Raw genomic sequence first — 16,367 nt, 5'->3', positions numbered from 1 at the left:
GTGCTGAGGATCCAACCCAGAGCCTTGCATGTGCAAGGCGAGCGCTCTGCCACTAGAGCCACAACCCCAAGCATGATCTTTTGATGCTTAATAAGGATTTGGTAATTCATATCAATAGTTGTTTAATACTCTGCATTTTCCAGATGCTGTTGAAGAGGTAAAGGGACAGTGACACATGAAACTGAGCGCTAAAGCCTACTAGTGCTGTGTTATAAACATTCCCAAAAGTGTGCCAGATGTGGTTTGCCTGTAATCCTATCAACTCCAGAGGCTGTAGTAGGAGGATCCCGAGTTCAAAGCCAGCCTCAGCAACGGCAAGGCGCTAAGCAACTCAGTGAGACCCTGTCTCTAAATAAAATACAAAATAGGGCTGGGGATGTGGCTCAGCCGTTGAGTGCCCCTGAGTTCAATCCCTGGTACCCCCCTCCCCCCAGAAAGTGTGATATATACATGTGAGAGGAAGGAATCATGACAACATTTGCATAGCCCATGTTGGCTCAAGTGAATTCTAAAATGTAGGCTTAAATTCCTAAAGAAAGGCTCAATTAAACGTACTGATTTCCCTTTCTTCTGTGACATTTCCTCTTTGCCTAACCTTCTTGTTCTAACTAAAATTTGATTCATTTCCTAAAAATGCTGTTATCCCTGCTACCTTCTCTAGTGGAAGTTGTCTTCTTGCTCACATCACCACATCTTCATGTTTTTCAAAACTTGATGGATGTTGTTGCAGGAGTGTCTTTCTTTCTCATTTCTGTTTCCAAACCATTTCTCTTCTTTTTGAAACCTCAGCATCTTGAAATTCAGTCATGAGAGTTTTACCTACCTCCCTGGTTACCATGGTTTATCAACTTCATGCCTCCTTCCTGGTAACATTGGTATCTGGATCATTTTTTTCCTTTAGAATTGTTCAGTTTATTTTTTGTGTGTGGTGCTGGGGATTGAATCCAGGACTAGGCTTACACTCTACCACTGAGCTACACCTCCAACCTATTATTACTTTCTGAAAATTCAATTTATTACTCATTTACTTGCCCTTCACAAGGTCAATGATCTTTTTATTACTTCTAAAATTTAAACCTCTATAGAGTCTCCCACTTGATGATTACAAGTTCTTATGATTCTAGCTTGCTAACTTTAATATCCATATTCTTTTAACTGTCCTTGAACTTGTTGAGAGCTTCTGTTCACTGACCTTACTACTCTTTTTTACTATAACTTTTCACATGATTTTACTTCTTTCCTTTCTCAACTTAGTTTTTCTCATTCTGTAAACATTTGCTTTAACTCCCTGCACTGCACTCCCTGTGTAATTCTTGTTCTGTAAAATGTTCAACCCAGTTAAACCCCACTATCTACCAGTATATATCCAAGCACTGAACCTTATTCATGAATATTAGGACCATTTTGACTGAACTTGAAGTTATGATCACATAGCTTTAATGAATATTCAGTGTCCACATACCTTTATACACTACTCAAGTCCCTGTTATCCAAAAGAGATATTTATTTTATGCCTTCTCTTGCCTTTAATCTTTAGGGTCCCTTTCTTTTTTCCATTCTCAGATGACTTCCTTGCTTCATATTTGAGAAATTAAATGCAGTCAAATGAAAATTATCTTATTCTTGTCATTGTCAAATCATGTCCTTTGGTTAAACTCCTAGTAACCTCTTGTTTGAGAAATAGTTCAGGCATTTTAGCATGGTGTAAGAAGACTTTATAGTTGTGTTTCTCTTTGTGTATCTAGCCTCATCTCCTGCTGATTCCTCACATGCACTTTACTCCTGTGAAATCTCCAGATTATTTTTTCACAGTGCCTGGAATGCTTTCTTGTCACTTTTGACCTTCTACCTTAAAGTGTGAACAGCTCAGAAATCTATGAAACCTTTTATGGCCCCCACACCTGAAAAGATTAATCACTTTCTTTTGAGCTACTTCTTTATGATTATTGAATTTATCATCATATAGTGTTTGCATGTTTATCCCTAACAGACTGAGTTACTTGAGATTCTAGCTAATGGAGCTGCAGAGTTGTAGGGTTTATTTTGTTTTAGTTTTTGTCTTTTTTTTCTCATTTGCATAGCCCATGTTGGCTCAAGTGAATCAGTTGCTCTTAGGAGGCCAATTCATTTGGTTAATTTTTTTAATTGTATAAAAATTTTTACCTAACAGATATTTCATTCTGACTTTAAGCTACAGGCAAAATAGTATATGTACACATTTGTAAATATAAATTATTTCACTTAAAAGTATTTGCTTTCTCACTAGAAGCCCCAAGAAAGGAGGATAATATATGTTTTATTATTGGCTCTATGCCTGTTACTCAAGATTTAAAGTTTCCTTTAGCAAATGTGTATTGAGTATGTCGTGTCTTGTGTGTTCTAGGTAGATTGTAGGCATTGTAATCTAATCCTGCTTCCTTGTTTTGTCTTGTATTTATATTCATCTAGTAACATTTCTTGGAAATACATCCAAAAAGTTTTCCTTAAAGATAATGTTTTTTTCACATCTTTTTTTTAAAGAGACAGTGAGAGACAGACAGAGAGAGAGAGAGAGAGAGAGAGAATTTTTTAATATTTATTTTTTAGTTTTCGGCGGGCACAACATCTTTGTTTGTATGTGGTGCTGAGGATCAAACCTGGGCCGCATGCATGCCAGGCGAGCGTGCTACCGCTTGAGCCACATCCCCAGCCCCCTTTTTTCACATCTTAAATTTGTTTTTCTGTTTTAAAATCTACTCTTTAAATTGTAAAACTTAAAATGTATTTTATCTTAGTAATTAGAATGATAGCAATTTAAATAATCCCAAAGACTTTAGAATCAGTAATGAATTATCTGTTCAAAGTCTCTTAAAATAACCTACCTTAGTTTTGATGAAACTGAAATAACAGTTGTATACAATGGAAATTCTACTGACTTCTTCGTTAAGGTCTTAACTTATTTGACATGTTACTGTACACAACTTGAAAGGGAATGTGTATATGAAATGGATTATCTGAGCAATACTTGAAAATAGAATAGGTATATTAAATAGCCAGTTTGAATTGGCAGTGTTAATGATTATTTGGATATAGTTTCATGCAAATGCATAAACTTCTACTTTCAGATGGGATTTACCACTAATTTTATTGAAATATCTTGCTACTCTATTTGTAAATTCACACATATGATATAAAATATGTATCCTTGAGAAACAGGATGAATTCAGGCAGCTTTTGAATATATATCTTATTTTTTCCACTTCTGAAAATGTAGAATTATAGTAAATAACTGAGATCTAATAAAAACATAATTTCACTGATATTTAAAGTTGCCTTTCTAAATTGGTACCAAGGAAAATTGACTTCCACTGCCTACTCTGAGAAATAACATTTTAATTTTTTGAGGAGAGTGGTATACCTCATAAGTGTCATCCTAAGACTACATGTCGCTGCTTACTATTCACTCTATTTACTCTGTCCTTAGAGGTTTGTTATAGTTTGGATTTGAAGTGTCTCCCAAAGACGAAAGTGTTGAGGGCTTGGTTCCCTGCTTAGCAGTATTCAGAGGTGAGGCTTTAAGGAAATGATTGGATCTCCAGGGCTGTAAGCATATCAGTAGATTAGTCAATTTGATATGTTAATCATTTGAGTGGACTAGAAATTGTAAGAAGTGGGACCAAGTTGGAGGAAGTAGGTCCCTGGAAGGATGCCCTACAAGGGTATTTCTTGTGCCTGGTGTGTTCTTTCAAGCTGTCTCTCTGCTTTCCTCCTTCCTTGCTGCTCTAAGTTGAGCAACTTTCCACAACCTTCCACCATGGTGTTCTGCCTCCCCTGAAACCTAAAGCATGGTTGGGGCTAGCTAACCATGGATTGAAACCTGAGAAACTATGAGCCAAAATAAATCCTTCCTCTTTTAAGTTGTTATTGTCATGTGTTTTGGTCACAGCTGTAAAAAGCTAACTTATATAGCTTCCCATCAGAATGGCTTTATCATTGTGTATGGTTGCCAATTTGGATCTTGTGCACCTGTATTCATGGTGTAGGGTTGAGAATTATGTTATTACTACTTCAAGCTCTTAGAGTAGATTTTTTTTTTTTTTAAATTTTTTAGTTATAGATGAACACAATACCTTTATTTATTTATTTTTATGTGGTGCTTGAGGATTGAACCCAGTGCCTCATGTGTGCTAGGCAAGCACTTTACTACTGAGCCACAACCCCAGCCCCTAGATTGATTTTTTTGGTTTTGTTTTTTTGGTGCTGGGGATTGAAACCAGGCATGCCTTATCACTGAGCCACATCCCCAGCCCTTTTAACTTAGTGAGACAGGGTCTCACTAAGTTGCCAAGGGTGGCCTTAAACTTGGAATTCTTCTACCTCAACCTTCCAAGTTGCTGGGATTACAGGCATGTGCCATGGCACCTGGCCCTATTCATATTTTTTAATGGGATTATTCTCACCATCTGCTTTACCTGTTTTTTTCTAAGGAAAAAATAAACAAAAAAAACCCAAGTATAAATACCTAAAATAGTAATTACATGAGATTTTCACTATTTTTTATTCTCCTTTGTTCTCTAGACTTTCTATATGAAATATATGTTCTTTTTTAAAAAATATGTATTTTTTAGTTTTAGGTGGACACAATATCTTGATTTATTTTTTATTTTTTATTTTTATGTGGTGCCGGTGATCAAACCCAGTGCCTCACACATGCCAGGTGACCACTGTACACTGAGTTACAACCCCAGCCCTATATGGATATTAGGAAAAGTGTTGTGTTATTTCCTTTTAAGGTTTTGACAATTTCATGTGGGAGTATTATTTTTTTAGCCCAGTAGTTATTTTTGGAGAATACATTTGCCATTGTATACATATACTTTAAAAAAAAAAAAGCAAAACTGTGTGAATCTATAGTTATCCCCAATTAAAAGTTTAATTTAGAAATTAGGTAGGTACAGTGTTACATGCCTGTAATTCCAGTGATTCAGGAGGCTGAGTCAGAAAGACTACAAGTTCAAGGTGAGTCTCAGTAACGTAGGGAGGCCCTGTCTCAAAATGAAAAAAGGACTGGGGATATAGCTAAGTAGCCCTGGGTTCAATCCCTACCACTGAAGAAAAAAAAAAAAATCTGGCCAAATGTAAAAACATGATTTAATTTGTGTATAAGTATAAAGAAAATGTTGGAACTATCTAGTTAAGTAAATCATTTGGGTCCCTGATGATTTTTTAAAAAGGTTCAGATAACTAAAAGTATTTTAATTTCCCATTGTAGTTTAGCTATTATTCATGCTTTCACTGATTTTTACTATAAGACCGTCCAAGTTTTTTATTATTTAGTTGTTTTGTTTGGATCATCTAGTTTATTGTATAGTTAATGTAGTTTAGTACTTTTTAGATCTCCACATATACCAGAATTAAAGAATGAGCCATCTTTATTAGTATTTATATCTTAATTTACTATGAATGATGTTTAAATTACTTCCCCCTGTATTTCACTTGGATTAAAAGGCTTATAAAATTTGGTTTCCCTATATTTAACAGTTTAACTCAAAGTTGCCCTAAGCTTCTAAATAAATGTCTGTTAAAAGCTTTTCTTAGCCAGGTACACACCTGGCAGAATCCCAGGTTCAAAGTCAGCCTAAGCAAGCTAGAGAGGCCCTAAGCAACTTAGTGAGACTCTGTCTCAAAAAATAAAAATAATAGGGCTGGAGATGTGGCTCAGTGCTAGAGTGCCCCTGGTTTTAATCCCTGGTGGTGGGGGAGGACTTAATAACATTACATTTTTTTAGCCAACTCTATTAAAATGACAAAGAGGGTGGGAAACTTAGGTCTTCACAATGCAACTTGAATTAAGGAAGAAACAGTGACAGTTTTACATAAGTTTAAGAAATGCTATATTGAACATTCTTTTATGCTTTTATTTGGAGTTCCATCAGAATGCTTTGGTTGCTGAAAACAGAAAAGCATTTTCAAATTTTATAACTTAAACTACAAACAGGGTATATTGATTTGTTTAATAGAAAAGTCTGAAAGTAGCATAACTTTTAATTGTGGTTTATTTAGACTGCAACTTCACTTATTCACCTGGCTTTGCCTCCTCCCTGTATGGAATTCCTCTCATGTTGATTTTCTCCTTGACTGCAAGATTGCTACCATGAGCAATGAAAGCCACATGCTTTGTTTATATCCTTGGGGAGAGAAGGTTGCTTCTCACAACAATAGACCAAAAGTCTCAAGCTTTTCTCTGATTAGACCAGCCTTGACCTGATTACAGTAGTCAAGGGAATGTGATTAATTGGCTTGGATCACCTACCCCACCTCCACAAAAACCCCTCCTCCCACAGAAGTTAGGTTTAGTCTTCCTAAACCATATGGCATTATATATTGGGGGAAGATGTTCTTAGGAAGGGATGTCAGCTAGGCAAGTGATAATATCTACTACTAGTATAGATTGAGATAATAATGTAATTAGGAAGATGAGTTAAGATACAAATTTGGTGATTGAAAAACTGCTTTATTCAGTTTTATGACTCACTGATTTAAATCCAAAAAGAATTACTCATGATGCATAAAAATCAATAAATTAAAAACTTAAAAATTCTATATAATTTAAGAAATAACCAAAACCATTGCTCAGAGACATTATTTTATAGACAGGGATTGCTGGCTTAATTGTTCAGTGAGACATGTTGAAATATGACCTTATAATTAGGTTATAACAGTGCGTGTATCATATTAAGAAGCTTTTTGGAATCCCAGATGATTTATTCTGGGTGTGTAAACTCTATATTGGCAGGTGCTTGTAACCCATGAGAATCAAGTGTAGGGGAGGAAAAACTTCCTATACCCTCTTTGATTCAGTGATCAGGGGCTTGCAAATTAAACTGGCAAATGATAGATTAGCAGATGAAAAAACAAAATTTAATCTAATGTGCATATAGAAATTCACAGCAATATGTGACTCAAGGAAGCATTTAAACCTGTAAACAATCTTAATAGGGGAAGGGGAGGGAAAGAAGGACACTTATAGGGAAACAAATGACTTTTTGGAAAGATAAATGGGTACTTAAGAGAACAGATGTGGGATGTGACAGTTCTGTGACAATGATTATTTGGGTATGTGGTGATCATAAGAGTCTCTTCCCTGTTCTAGGGATATATGACAATTGAGTGCTTTTTAGCAATCTCTTTTTTAATGCAGATAAGGGGTTCCAGGAACTCAGATTCCTTTTGCTTTTTAAAATAATTTTCTGGACCCCTTCATAAGAATTCCACTGTTATTTTACTTTATGGCTAGTGCTGTCACCTGCTAAATATCCTACTGAACATAATTATAAATGACCTCATGCTGGTGAAGGGGTGAGAAATCTTTTCCTGCTAACCCTCTAAAGTTTATGACCTGGGCCCCATGCCAAAAGGCAGACTAATAAGAGAAAAGCATACAGCTTTAATATATGTAATTTATATGACACAGGAACTTTCATAAGGAAATGAAGACCCAAAGAAACAGTTAAACTTTAGTGTTTTTAATGGTAGGTTTGATGAAGAGTAGAGAGTCCTTGAAGAAAACTGATAGGGTAGAGTATGAGGTAAATGTAGTAAAGTGGGAGAAACTTGGCAAGACTTGTTTTGGAGTCCTCTTTGAGACCTTTCATCTTCAGAAATAAGGATGAAGGGCCCCTTTCAAGTGAGGGTCTCATGACCAGCCTGAAGGAAAGGTCAGAGGGTTCTGTGACCTGTTTCTGGAAAAATACACCCAACAGTCACATTTTGGGGAAGCATGTTCTGAACTCCATCACCGTGTTAGATGATCAATTTCCCTTAGGAAATTGATTTGCGATCTTTGCCCTGCCATTTCATGGGAGCAGATTTCTTTCCATTTGCAGTCTGTCTTTGTCTTTTGGTCTTAATGCTGCACCTTCCTTGAGCTTGAATTGAAACACCACTAATCCAGACTGTCTTCCAGTTGCTGGGAACACATCAGATTCCTTAATTGATCTTATTGAAGTCCATTCTCCCCCCAAGGTTTGAGATAAAGGTGGCAGTGATAGTACCCTCCTTCATCCCAGCCCATCTTCTTGGAAGAGAGAGAGGGTTTGGAGAATAGTACTTTCTCTTAAGAAATCTTTTACAAATTCTCTTTTCAACCCCTTTCTCAGTTAAAAAAGCAAAATAAAACAGAATTCTTGGAGTACTTGAAGGAATTTCAGAATTGTATAACAGGTTTATGTTCATTTCCTGTGTGTACTCTAAAGTTAATGATCTCTTCTCTCATATACTTTGGAATCTTGTCTTTGTCATCTATTTTATTGTACCTCTGCCAAAATTTTGTTTTTTAAAAAAGGGAGGGCTGGGGTTGTGTCTCAATGGTAGAGCGTTTGCTTTGCACATGTGAGGCACTGGGTTTGATTCTCAGCACCACATAAAAAATAAATAAATAAAATGAAGGTATTATGTCCACCTACAACTAAAAAACATAATTCTTAAAGAAGGGAATCTTAATTTTTTAAAATTATATATTAGAAAGGGTCATTTGGTCATTAAGTACAAAAGAACCATGATGGATCACTGTTTGGCAGAGTACATTTTGTGTAATGGATAATATTCAGTTAGAGGAAATTAAAACAAATTGTCCAACATTTGTTAGAATTATTAGAACCATAAAAGTAACCCAGATTGTCTGTTGGTTCTTATTTTATCATTTTAGCAATATATTTAGGTTAAATTAGACAAGGTGGTTGTAGCATCTGATCTGAAGGCTTAGAATCATCCTGCCTTGGAGATTTGTGCATGGTTCTCTTTCCAGAGAGACTTAATTGCTATTCTTAGGACTTATTTTTTTTTTTTTAAAGAGAGAGGAGAGAGAGAGAGAGAGAGAGAGAGAATTTTTTTTTAATATTTATTTTTTTTTTAGTTATTGGCGGACATAACATCTTTGTATGTGGTGCTGAGGATCGAACCCGGGCTGCACGCATGGCAGGCGAGCGCGCTACCGCTTGAGCCACATCCCCAGCCCCTCTTAGGGCTTATTTTTGACATCTTATTTCAGGTTTAACTTTTTCCGTTGCTCTGTTTTGGTTGCTTTTGTTGTGGGGTTTCATTTTATTTTGTTTTTGTATCTACATTACTTTTTTACATGGGATGAATTCAGTTTTCTAGTGTGATTTAATAATCATGAATTGTCTTATTATTCTTACAGTAATTGCCTTTAACTAAGACATTAACTGTCTTAGTTTGAGGTTACCCCCCCACCCCCCTCCCCCCTTTCCCCCTACTTTCCCCCACACTCCTTGATGCTAGTGGTTTATTTGGGATATGATCCAAGGAAGAAGAAGGGAAAGAATAGGGAAAGTGAGGCAGGAAAGGGGGAAAAATACAACAAAGAATGCTGATAATATCACTGTAGGTAACTAGGGGTCTGTCAGTTCCCCTGAAGAATCAGGTAGGTGAGCCCCAGGAGGCTGAGGTATTTATTGGTCCTGCAGATAAACCTTTCCCCAGGAGACACTAGTTCCCTTTGGTGATCGGGCTCTTAAGAAACATCAGAAAAAGCCCTGAGGCAGAACAGAGAGCTACCTGCAGCATGTACTTGAGATAGGATACTAGCAATAGACACAGAACTGTCTTCCACAACTGTGGCCAAAAACAGAGGCTTGAGGGCCACAGGTGTTCACTGCATTGTTTATTTACCCCTACCCCCCCCCCCCCCCGTGATTATTTAAACATCATTTCAATATTACATCTTCTTCAGACAAGCATTTCAGCATGTTTTCACATTCCTTTAGTTTCTCCCCATTCTATCCCCTACTAAATAATTTAAATGTTATGGATATACTTTTTCTTTTTATCCTTTGGTCCTCAAGTTTTAAAAATAACATTGAACTTTTCATTCTTATTGTTCATATTAATCATTCTTACTGGTCACATCTTTGGCACCATCTGTTTAGATTTTTAAAATTATTATTATCATATATTTTTTCCTCTAAGAGGTTTTTTATTTTTGTTTTCCAAGTCTGAGACCTTGTATACTTGGAAATACCCTATTGTATCCTCAAATTGAAATGATAATTGGCTGGTTATAAAATTCTAGGCTTAAAGCTAACAAATAGAACTTTATAATAAAGAACAATTTCTTAAAATCTGATTAATGTTTTCTTATTTATAGTTTTAGTAAATGATACACTTCAAGTAAGTATACATTTATTCACGAATACTAATTTGGGGGGTTGTTTTAATACTGAAGCACTTAATAGGAAGAACTTAACAATAGCCTCCACTCATGCTTAGATACCATTCTGTCTACCTTTTATGATAGAATTAAATACGTCATTTCGTGGTGTTCTAAAAAGAACATGTACAAGTTTTGGGAATACTTTGACAGTTTTTTTCCTTCTTAAATTCTGAGATGGTCTCAATTTCTCCCTGGATTTTATATAATTAATTCATTAAGTTTAAAACTTGTTCATAAACTATTTCCCATATGAGTCTTCTGCCTTTATAGTAATAGCAGACTGATGTTTTTCTTTCATTCTGTTCTCTTTGGCTTTCTACAGTATCCTCTCTGGTGATATATAAGCTATTTTTGTCTTAGGTAGCCTAGTCATGTCCTGAGTTGTGGTAGGAAACTCTAAATACCAGAGGGATCTAGAAGGAGAAGTAACAGTAAGAAAACATGCCTGAATTCCAGGAAATTCTCTTGAGCCTAGGGATGATTTTCTTTTGTCACCTACACACTTGTTTCTGTCACCATGTTTCCTGAACCAGCAGCTAGTTTCTAAAACAGCTTGTTTCAGGAGGTTGTTGCTTAGTTTTAATTTTAGATATTATTGGCCTAAAATGACAATTGATAGTTACATGACAGTAATAGTTACATTATGGAAATTATGCAGTTAAACAGGATAAAAGCTAAATTAAGCCTTTCCTTCCTTTATCAGATGGATGGGTGGATAGAAAGATACAGATTTTTTTTTTTTAAACTTCTGGTACTGGTTCTTAAATTATATTAGGATTACCGCTCTTTTTCCTAAAATAAAATAATACAAAATAAATTGATGACAAATTATATTTGTTTTCTCATATATTTTTCTTAAATCTGTGCTAAAAGAAAGAAATCTTAACAGGAAAAACTTAGCAATAGTCTATCATTCATGCTAGGTTTAACAGTCTCTTTAACTCTTACAGTAGAATTAAATATGTGGTATTATGTGGTGTTCTAAAAAGAAGAGTGTATAGTTTGGGGGGGGTATCTGGATACTTTAACATTTTTGGCAATTGTTCTTGATGTAAATTAGTTCTTTGAATTTGAAAATAATGTTTATGTTGAAAAATAAGTAGTGTTTCAAAGATGAGTTCAACATTGATTTACATAAAAGTTGTTTTGAATAAATTAAAAGTTGCCCCCACCCTGCATAGGTTTGTTTTATTAATGTAAATAACATTTTTATTTTGTGACCTTACAGGAGCCCAGGCTTGTGTACTTGTATTTTCTACTACAGACAGAGAGTCTTTTGAAGCAGTTTCTAGCTGGAAAGAAAAAGTAGTAGCTGAAGTTGGAGATATACCAACTGTGCTTGTACAAAACAAGATTGACCTTTTGGATGATTCTTGTATAAAGAAGTAAGATGGCTGCTTTTTGGGGAAAAGGGTATTAATTCTGTAAAGTTAAAACAAATTTTTGCTTAGACTTACAAAACTAAAATTTTTATATTTACTTAAGTTCTAAAGGTCTTAATTATTTATAGGCTTTAATTTACTTATCTGTGAGCTATTTGTGATTGGTTTATGTTTAAATGAGCACAGTAAGGTGATAATAAATAATAATACTAAACTGTACATTTCAAAAACCTGGAGGAAAGTATATTGAAAGTTTCACCATAGAGAAAGGATAAATGTTTCAGAAGGTAGATATGTTTAACCTGTACAACATTGTACAGAAAACATTTTTTCTATCTCAGTTTCTGTGGATCAGTAATTTGGGAGTGGCTTAGCTCAGTGGTTTTATGTTCGGTTATAGTCAATATGTTGACTAGTCACAAGCTTGAGAAATAAGCAGTGCTTCAAAGATGAGTTCAACACTGATTTATATAAAAGTTGTTTTGAATAAATAATAATAATAAAAGGTGCTGGAAGATCCATTTCTAAGATGGCTATCTTGCTGCAGGAGGCTTTAATTCCTTGCATTGTGGGCTTCTTTTTATGGCTGTGTGAGTATTCTCACAACAAGGCAGCTGTTTCCCCAGGGCAGGTGATTCAAGAGAGAGCAAGGCAGAAACCACAATGCTTCTTAAAAGACCTATTCTCAGAAATCACATACTGTCATTTCTATTGTATCAGACCAAACTTGATTACAGGGTAGGAAGAGGCTATACAAGAGTTTGAAGACCAGGAGCCATTCTGGAGCATGGCTACTAGAATTCTAATACAGCTAAAAAGGGTCCACTCTTACAGACTCAGCCATTAATAGGCTGACTTTGGCTGTGGGCAGCAAAGTTATTTCATGGCCAAGAATAATATAACAAGTTATTCAAAGTATAATTAAATCCAAACATTCTCAAAAAGAAAAGAGAGAAAATTAATTAAAATTCTACATAAAAGCTGCATTTGATGATCTATCCTAGCCATTCAAGAGGCTGAGGCAGGCCGATCTTAAGTTCTAGACTTCGGCGACTTTGTAAAATCCTGTTTCAAAATTTTTTAAAAAGGACTAGGGATTTAGGTCAGTAGTTAAGTGCCCCTGAGTTCAATCACACCCCCCATTCTAATTATATAAATAAAAGTGATATTTAATTATTTTAATTAGTGACTTTATAGAAAAGTGTCCTATTTACAATATAGATGGTTGGTGTTTATCCCTCAAGAGGAATGAAGCTAAAAATCCTGCTCAAGCACTGAGAACTTCACTTTAAACACTTTTATTTATTTGGGCATCAATATCAAGCTGATTTTAAAAAGAAACATGAACATTATCTGAAAGACCTGCTCCACCTCCCTATCCTTATTCTACTGTACCCTACCAATCTTAATAAGTGTAATTTTTAAAAGTAACTTTTAAAAACAAGCTTTCAGAAGCTGCTGCTTCTCTCTCTCTCTCTCTCTCTTTTTATTGGTGTGCAGTGAGGAAGCTGAGGCTCTGGCAAAAAGGTTAAAGTTAAGATTCTACAGAACATCAGTGAAAGAAGACCTAAACGTGAGTGAAGGTAAATTGCATCTTTAAAAAATATACATTGCAATAGGAAATTTGTTTTATTCTTCTTAATGTCTTTTCTGTTGTGTTGTTAGAAAAAAAAAATTGAGAACGTTTTCTTTTTGTCACCTAACGTTAGGTAAAATTTAAAGACATTCTGCTTCTTTGATTTAAAAAGTCCTTGGTTATTTAATTAATGTCCTTGAAACTTATTCCCTATGGCAATTTATAGTGGTACTTTAAGTTTTATCATTATCTTTGAAAATTTAAGTTATAAATGTGTGTGTATGTATGTTTTTCATGCATACCTTTTAAAAATTACTGAACTGTTTTAGTACTCCTTGGTAATAGATATTTCATTAGGTAGTTACAATGACCTTAATTTGTTTAATAATATTTCCCAGTTTAAGAAAGTGAGATTAGAGAAAGAAAATTATGACTTTTCTCATTCCAGAATTGTCACTTATTAGATTGCAACTAGGTTGTGGCTTCAGTGTTTATTCTGGGTAGTTTCTTCACCTGAAAAACTAGACATTTCTTCAAGACTGAATCAGTTGGGTGTTGCTAAGTATTAATTGCTACTCATATATTTAAAATGAATAGCCAATGTCTACAAATAGTATTTCATTTCTTTACTATTTTCTAGTATTATCATTGTTCTCAGATATCCCTCAGTTAATTTTTGAAAGTTGAATTTTTAACTAGATTAAATGTCAATTTAATTTTATCTTCATTTAGTAAGTATAAAATTATAAGTAATATGAAATAATACATTTATTGGTATAAATCATATTGACTCTGTGTGTGTGTGTGTGTTTTCTAGTTTTTAAATACTTGGCTGAAAAATATCTTCAAAAACTCAAACAACAAATAACTGAGGATCCAGAACTAACGCATTCAAGTAGTAACAAAATTGGTAAGTACTCAGGAAAATTTTCCCCATGCTTACCTGGTATTTATTCTGCATCCATTATTATATTTACTTTTTTATATATAATGTGCACATTTCTTTTAAAAATGTGATTTAAAAGTGTTAGATTAAAAATTATTAAATTTAAGAGTATCAGATCTCTTGTTAAATTGAGATGTAAATACTTTTTTATAAAGGTCTATCCTTTATATAAAGGAGCTTTATATTACTTGTTCTTTTCATTCTATACTTGTCTTTTAAGAACCTTTCTCTTCCTATCTTGCTTATTACCTGTTGATTATTTTTTCTTTTTTTTTTGTTACGGGGAATGAACCCAGGGGCACTCAGCCACTGAGCCACATTCCTATCCCTTTTTTAGATTTTATTTCTAGATAAGGTCTTGCTGAGTTGCTTAGGGCCTTGCTAAGTTGCTGAGGCTGGCTTTGAACTTGCGATCCTCCTGCCTCAGCCTCCAGAGTCTCTGAAGTTACAGATGTGTGTCACTGTGCAAGGCTATTGTTTTTTCTTTTACATGTTAAATGCTAGCAGAACTTTAGCATTGCCTAAAGAACAAGTGTGTTGTCTTCTCTTTTACAGTAACTGTTGGTGTATGTTGGTTTCCAGGGAGATGAGAGCCAAATGTGCTGGTTCTAAAGTTCTGTGTAGTCTCTTAGGGACTTTGTTATCTATATTCTGTCCTTTTTCCTTGGCTCTGGCTTTTTTTATTCTTCCATTTTTATTGCATATATGACTGCCATTGGACATCTCAAATGCCTTGTGAACAAGATAGGACTGTTGCATGGTCTGGTCTGCTTGGCCCCCTTCATGCCTCCTTCTAATTCACTGATTGCCTTCACGCCAACATTTAAAGACAGTTTGTCCATTCTCATTGTAGCTTCATGCATCGCTATACACCCCATTTGCTGGGTTCTGCCGTTTGTTACTTAATTATTGAGAGTGACCTCTCTTTCCCATCTTTTTTCAAAGAACAATTCATTCTTCAGGGATTACCTAGAAAGATCTCTCAGCTTTTTATCTGGCTGAAGCCACAGCCTTCATACTTTTCCTCTAACAGAACAGAAATTAAAGTCCAGGGCATTGTCAGATGTCCAGTTCTACTTTCATGTAGTTTTTCGTTCTTATGAAATTCTGTATTATGATATCATATGAATGAATCAAATTTAATTAGTTCTTCCTTTGAACCATCTATGAGATCTTGTCTCTCCTTTCTGACACTTAACATATAAAGTCTCTAGCATTACTTATCTGTATTGTGTCTTATCTCACTTATTAAGTTGCAAACTTCTTGTGGGCCAAAATTGGTCATGTTTGTATCCCTGATATTGTTTATTGTGTCTGGCCCAGAGTTTTGTGTATCATACATGCTAAGTAGTTCATAAATTGTGTGTGATTTACGTTTTGTGACTAGCATAGTTCAAAATGTGAATTAAAATAGAAAAGGTTTCTGTTTAGTTCATCTCTTCTTATCTACTGTTGCTGTAGACCACTTTTTTAGACAACATAGGAAAAATCTATATTACACCAGCTTTTACATGGCAATGTTATTATTAATATAAATTCTCACAAGTACTGTTGTTAAGTACAGATCAGGTATTCTTGAGGAAGTTATGTGGTATATAATGAATAAATGAAGTCATTAAAATGATTATATTTGCATATTCTAAATTTTGAAAATAGAAAAAGATGTGTGTAGAAAAAGACATGTAGTGTATGCCACAATTTGGGTAGAACAGGATAAAAGATATATATGTGTGTGTGTGTGTGTGTGTGTGTGTTTCTAACTACATCTGCATAAAATATCCCTGGAAGGATACAAAGGAAAACTGCCAACATGTTTGCCTCAGTGAAAGAAAACTGGCAAGGTAGGGTGATGAAAAGGAACACTTCACTGTGACCTCCTTTGTACCCTGTGTATTCGTTTTTTAAATTGTAGATGGGCTGCTAAAATTTTTCCGTGTTGCCCAGGCTGGCCTTAAACTATCAGTCCTCCTGCCTCAGTATCGAGTGCTGGGATTAACAGTGCACACTGTCCATGCATAAATTCATATTAAAACATGCATACACACACACACACAAAAAAAAAAAATTTTCAGTACTAAAATACCCATTGACATCTCAATGGATAAAGATAAACAAAATATGTTATCTACATACAATAAAATATTATCCTTAAAAAGCAAGGAAATTCTGTAGTATGCTATCATATGAATGAATCAAAGATATTACACTAAGTGAAATAAGCCAGATGCTAAAAAACACAGTATGATTCCATTT

General features: G+C 34.7%; 2 protein-coding genes across 5 annotated transcripts in view; one reads left to right on the top strand and one right to left on the bottom strand.

The window, feature by feature from the left end:
- Prim2 (DNA primase subunit 2) overlaps positions 1-16,367 on the bottom strand; it is a 410,568-nt gene that overhangs the window by 377,301 nt on the left and 16,900 nt on the right. The window lies entirely within an intron of this gene.
- The window catches only part of Rab23 (RAB23, member RAS oncogene family), a 31,049-nt gene that overhangs the window by 12,111 nt on the left and 2,571 nt on the right, over positions 1-16,367 (top strand). For all 3 annotated transcript variants that reach the window (XM_048805587.1, XM_015487887.2, XM_048805586.1), the window contains exons 4-6: positions 11,439-11,595; positions 13,093-13,175; positions 13,986-14,078. In XM_048805587.1, coding sequence (XP_048661544.1) covers positions 11,439-11,595; positions 13,093-13,175; positions 13,986-14,078 — 333 coding nt within the window. The remainder of the gene's footprint in view (positions 1-11,438; positions 11,596-13,092; positions 13,176-13,985; positions 14,079-16,367) is intronic.

Source organism: Marmota marmota, unplaced genomic scaffold (assembly GCF_001458135.2).
Source record: "Marmota marmota marmota unplaced genomic scaffold, marMar, whole genome shotgun sequence".
NCBI lineage: Eukaryota > Metazoa > Chordata > Mammalia > Rodentia > Sciuridae > Marmota > Marmota marmota.
Note: the sequence above shows the minus strand (reverse complement) of the source record. Positions and strands in the feature narration are given on the sequence as shown.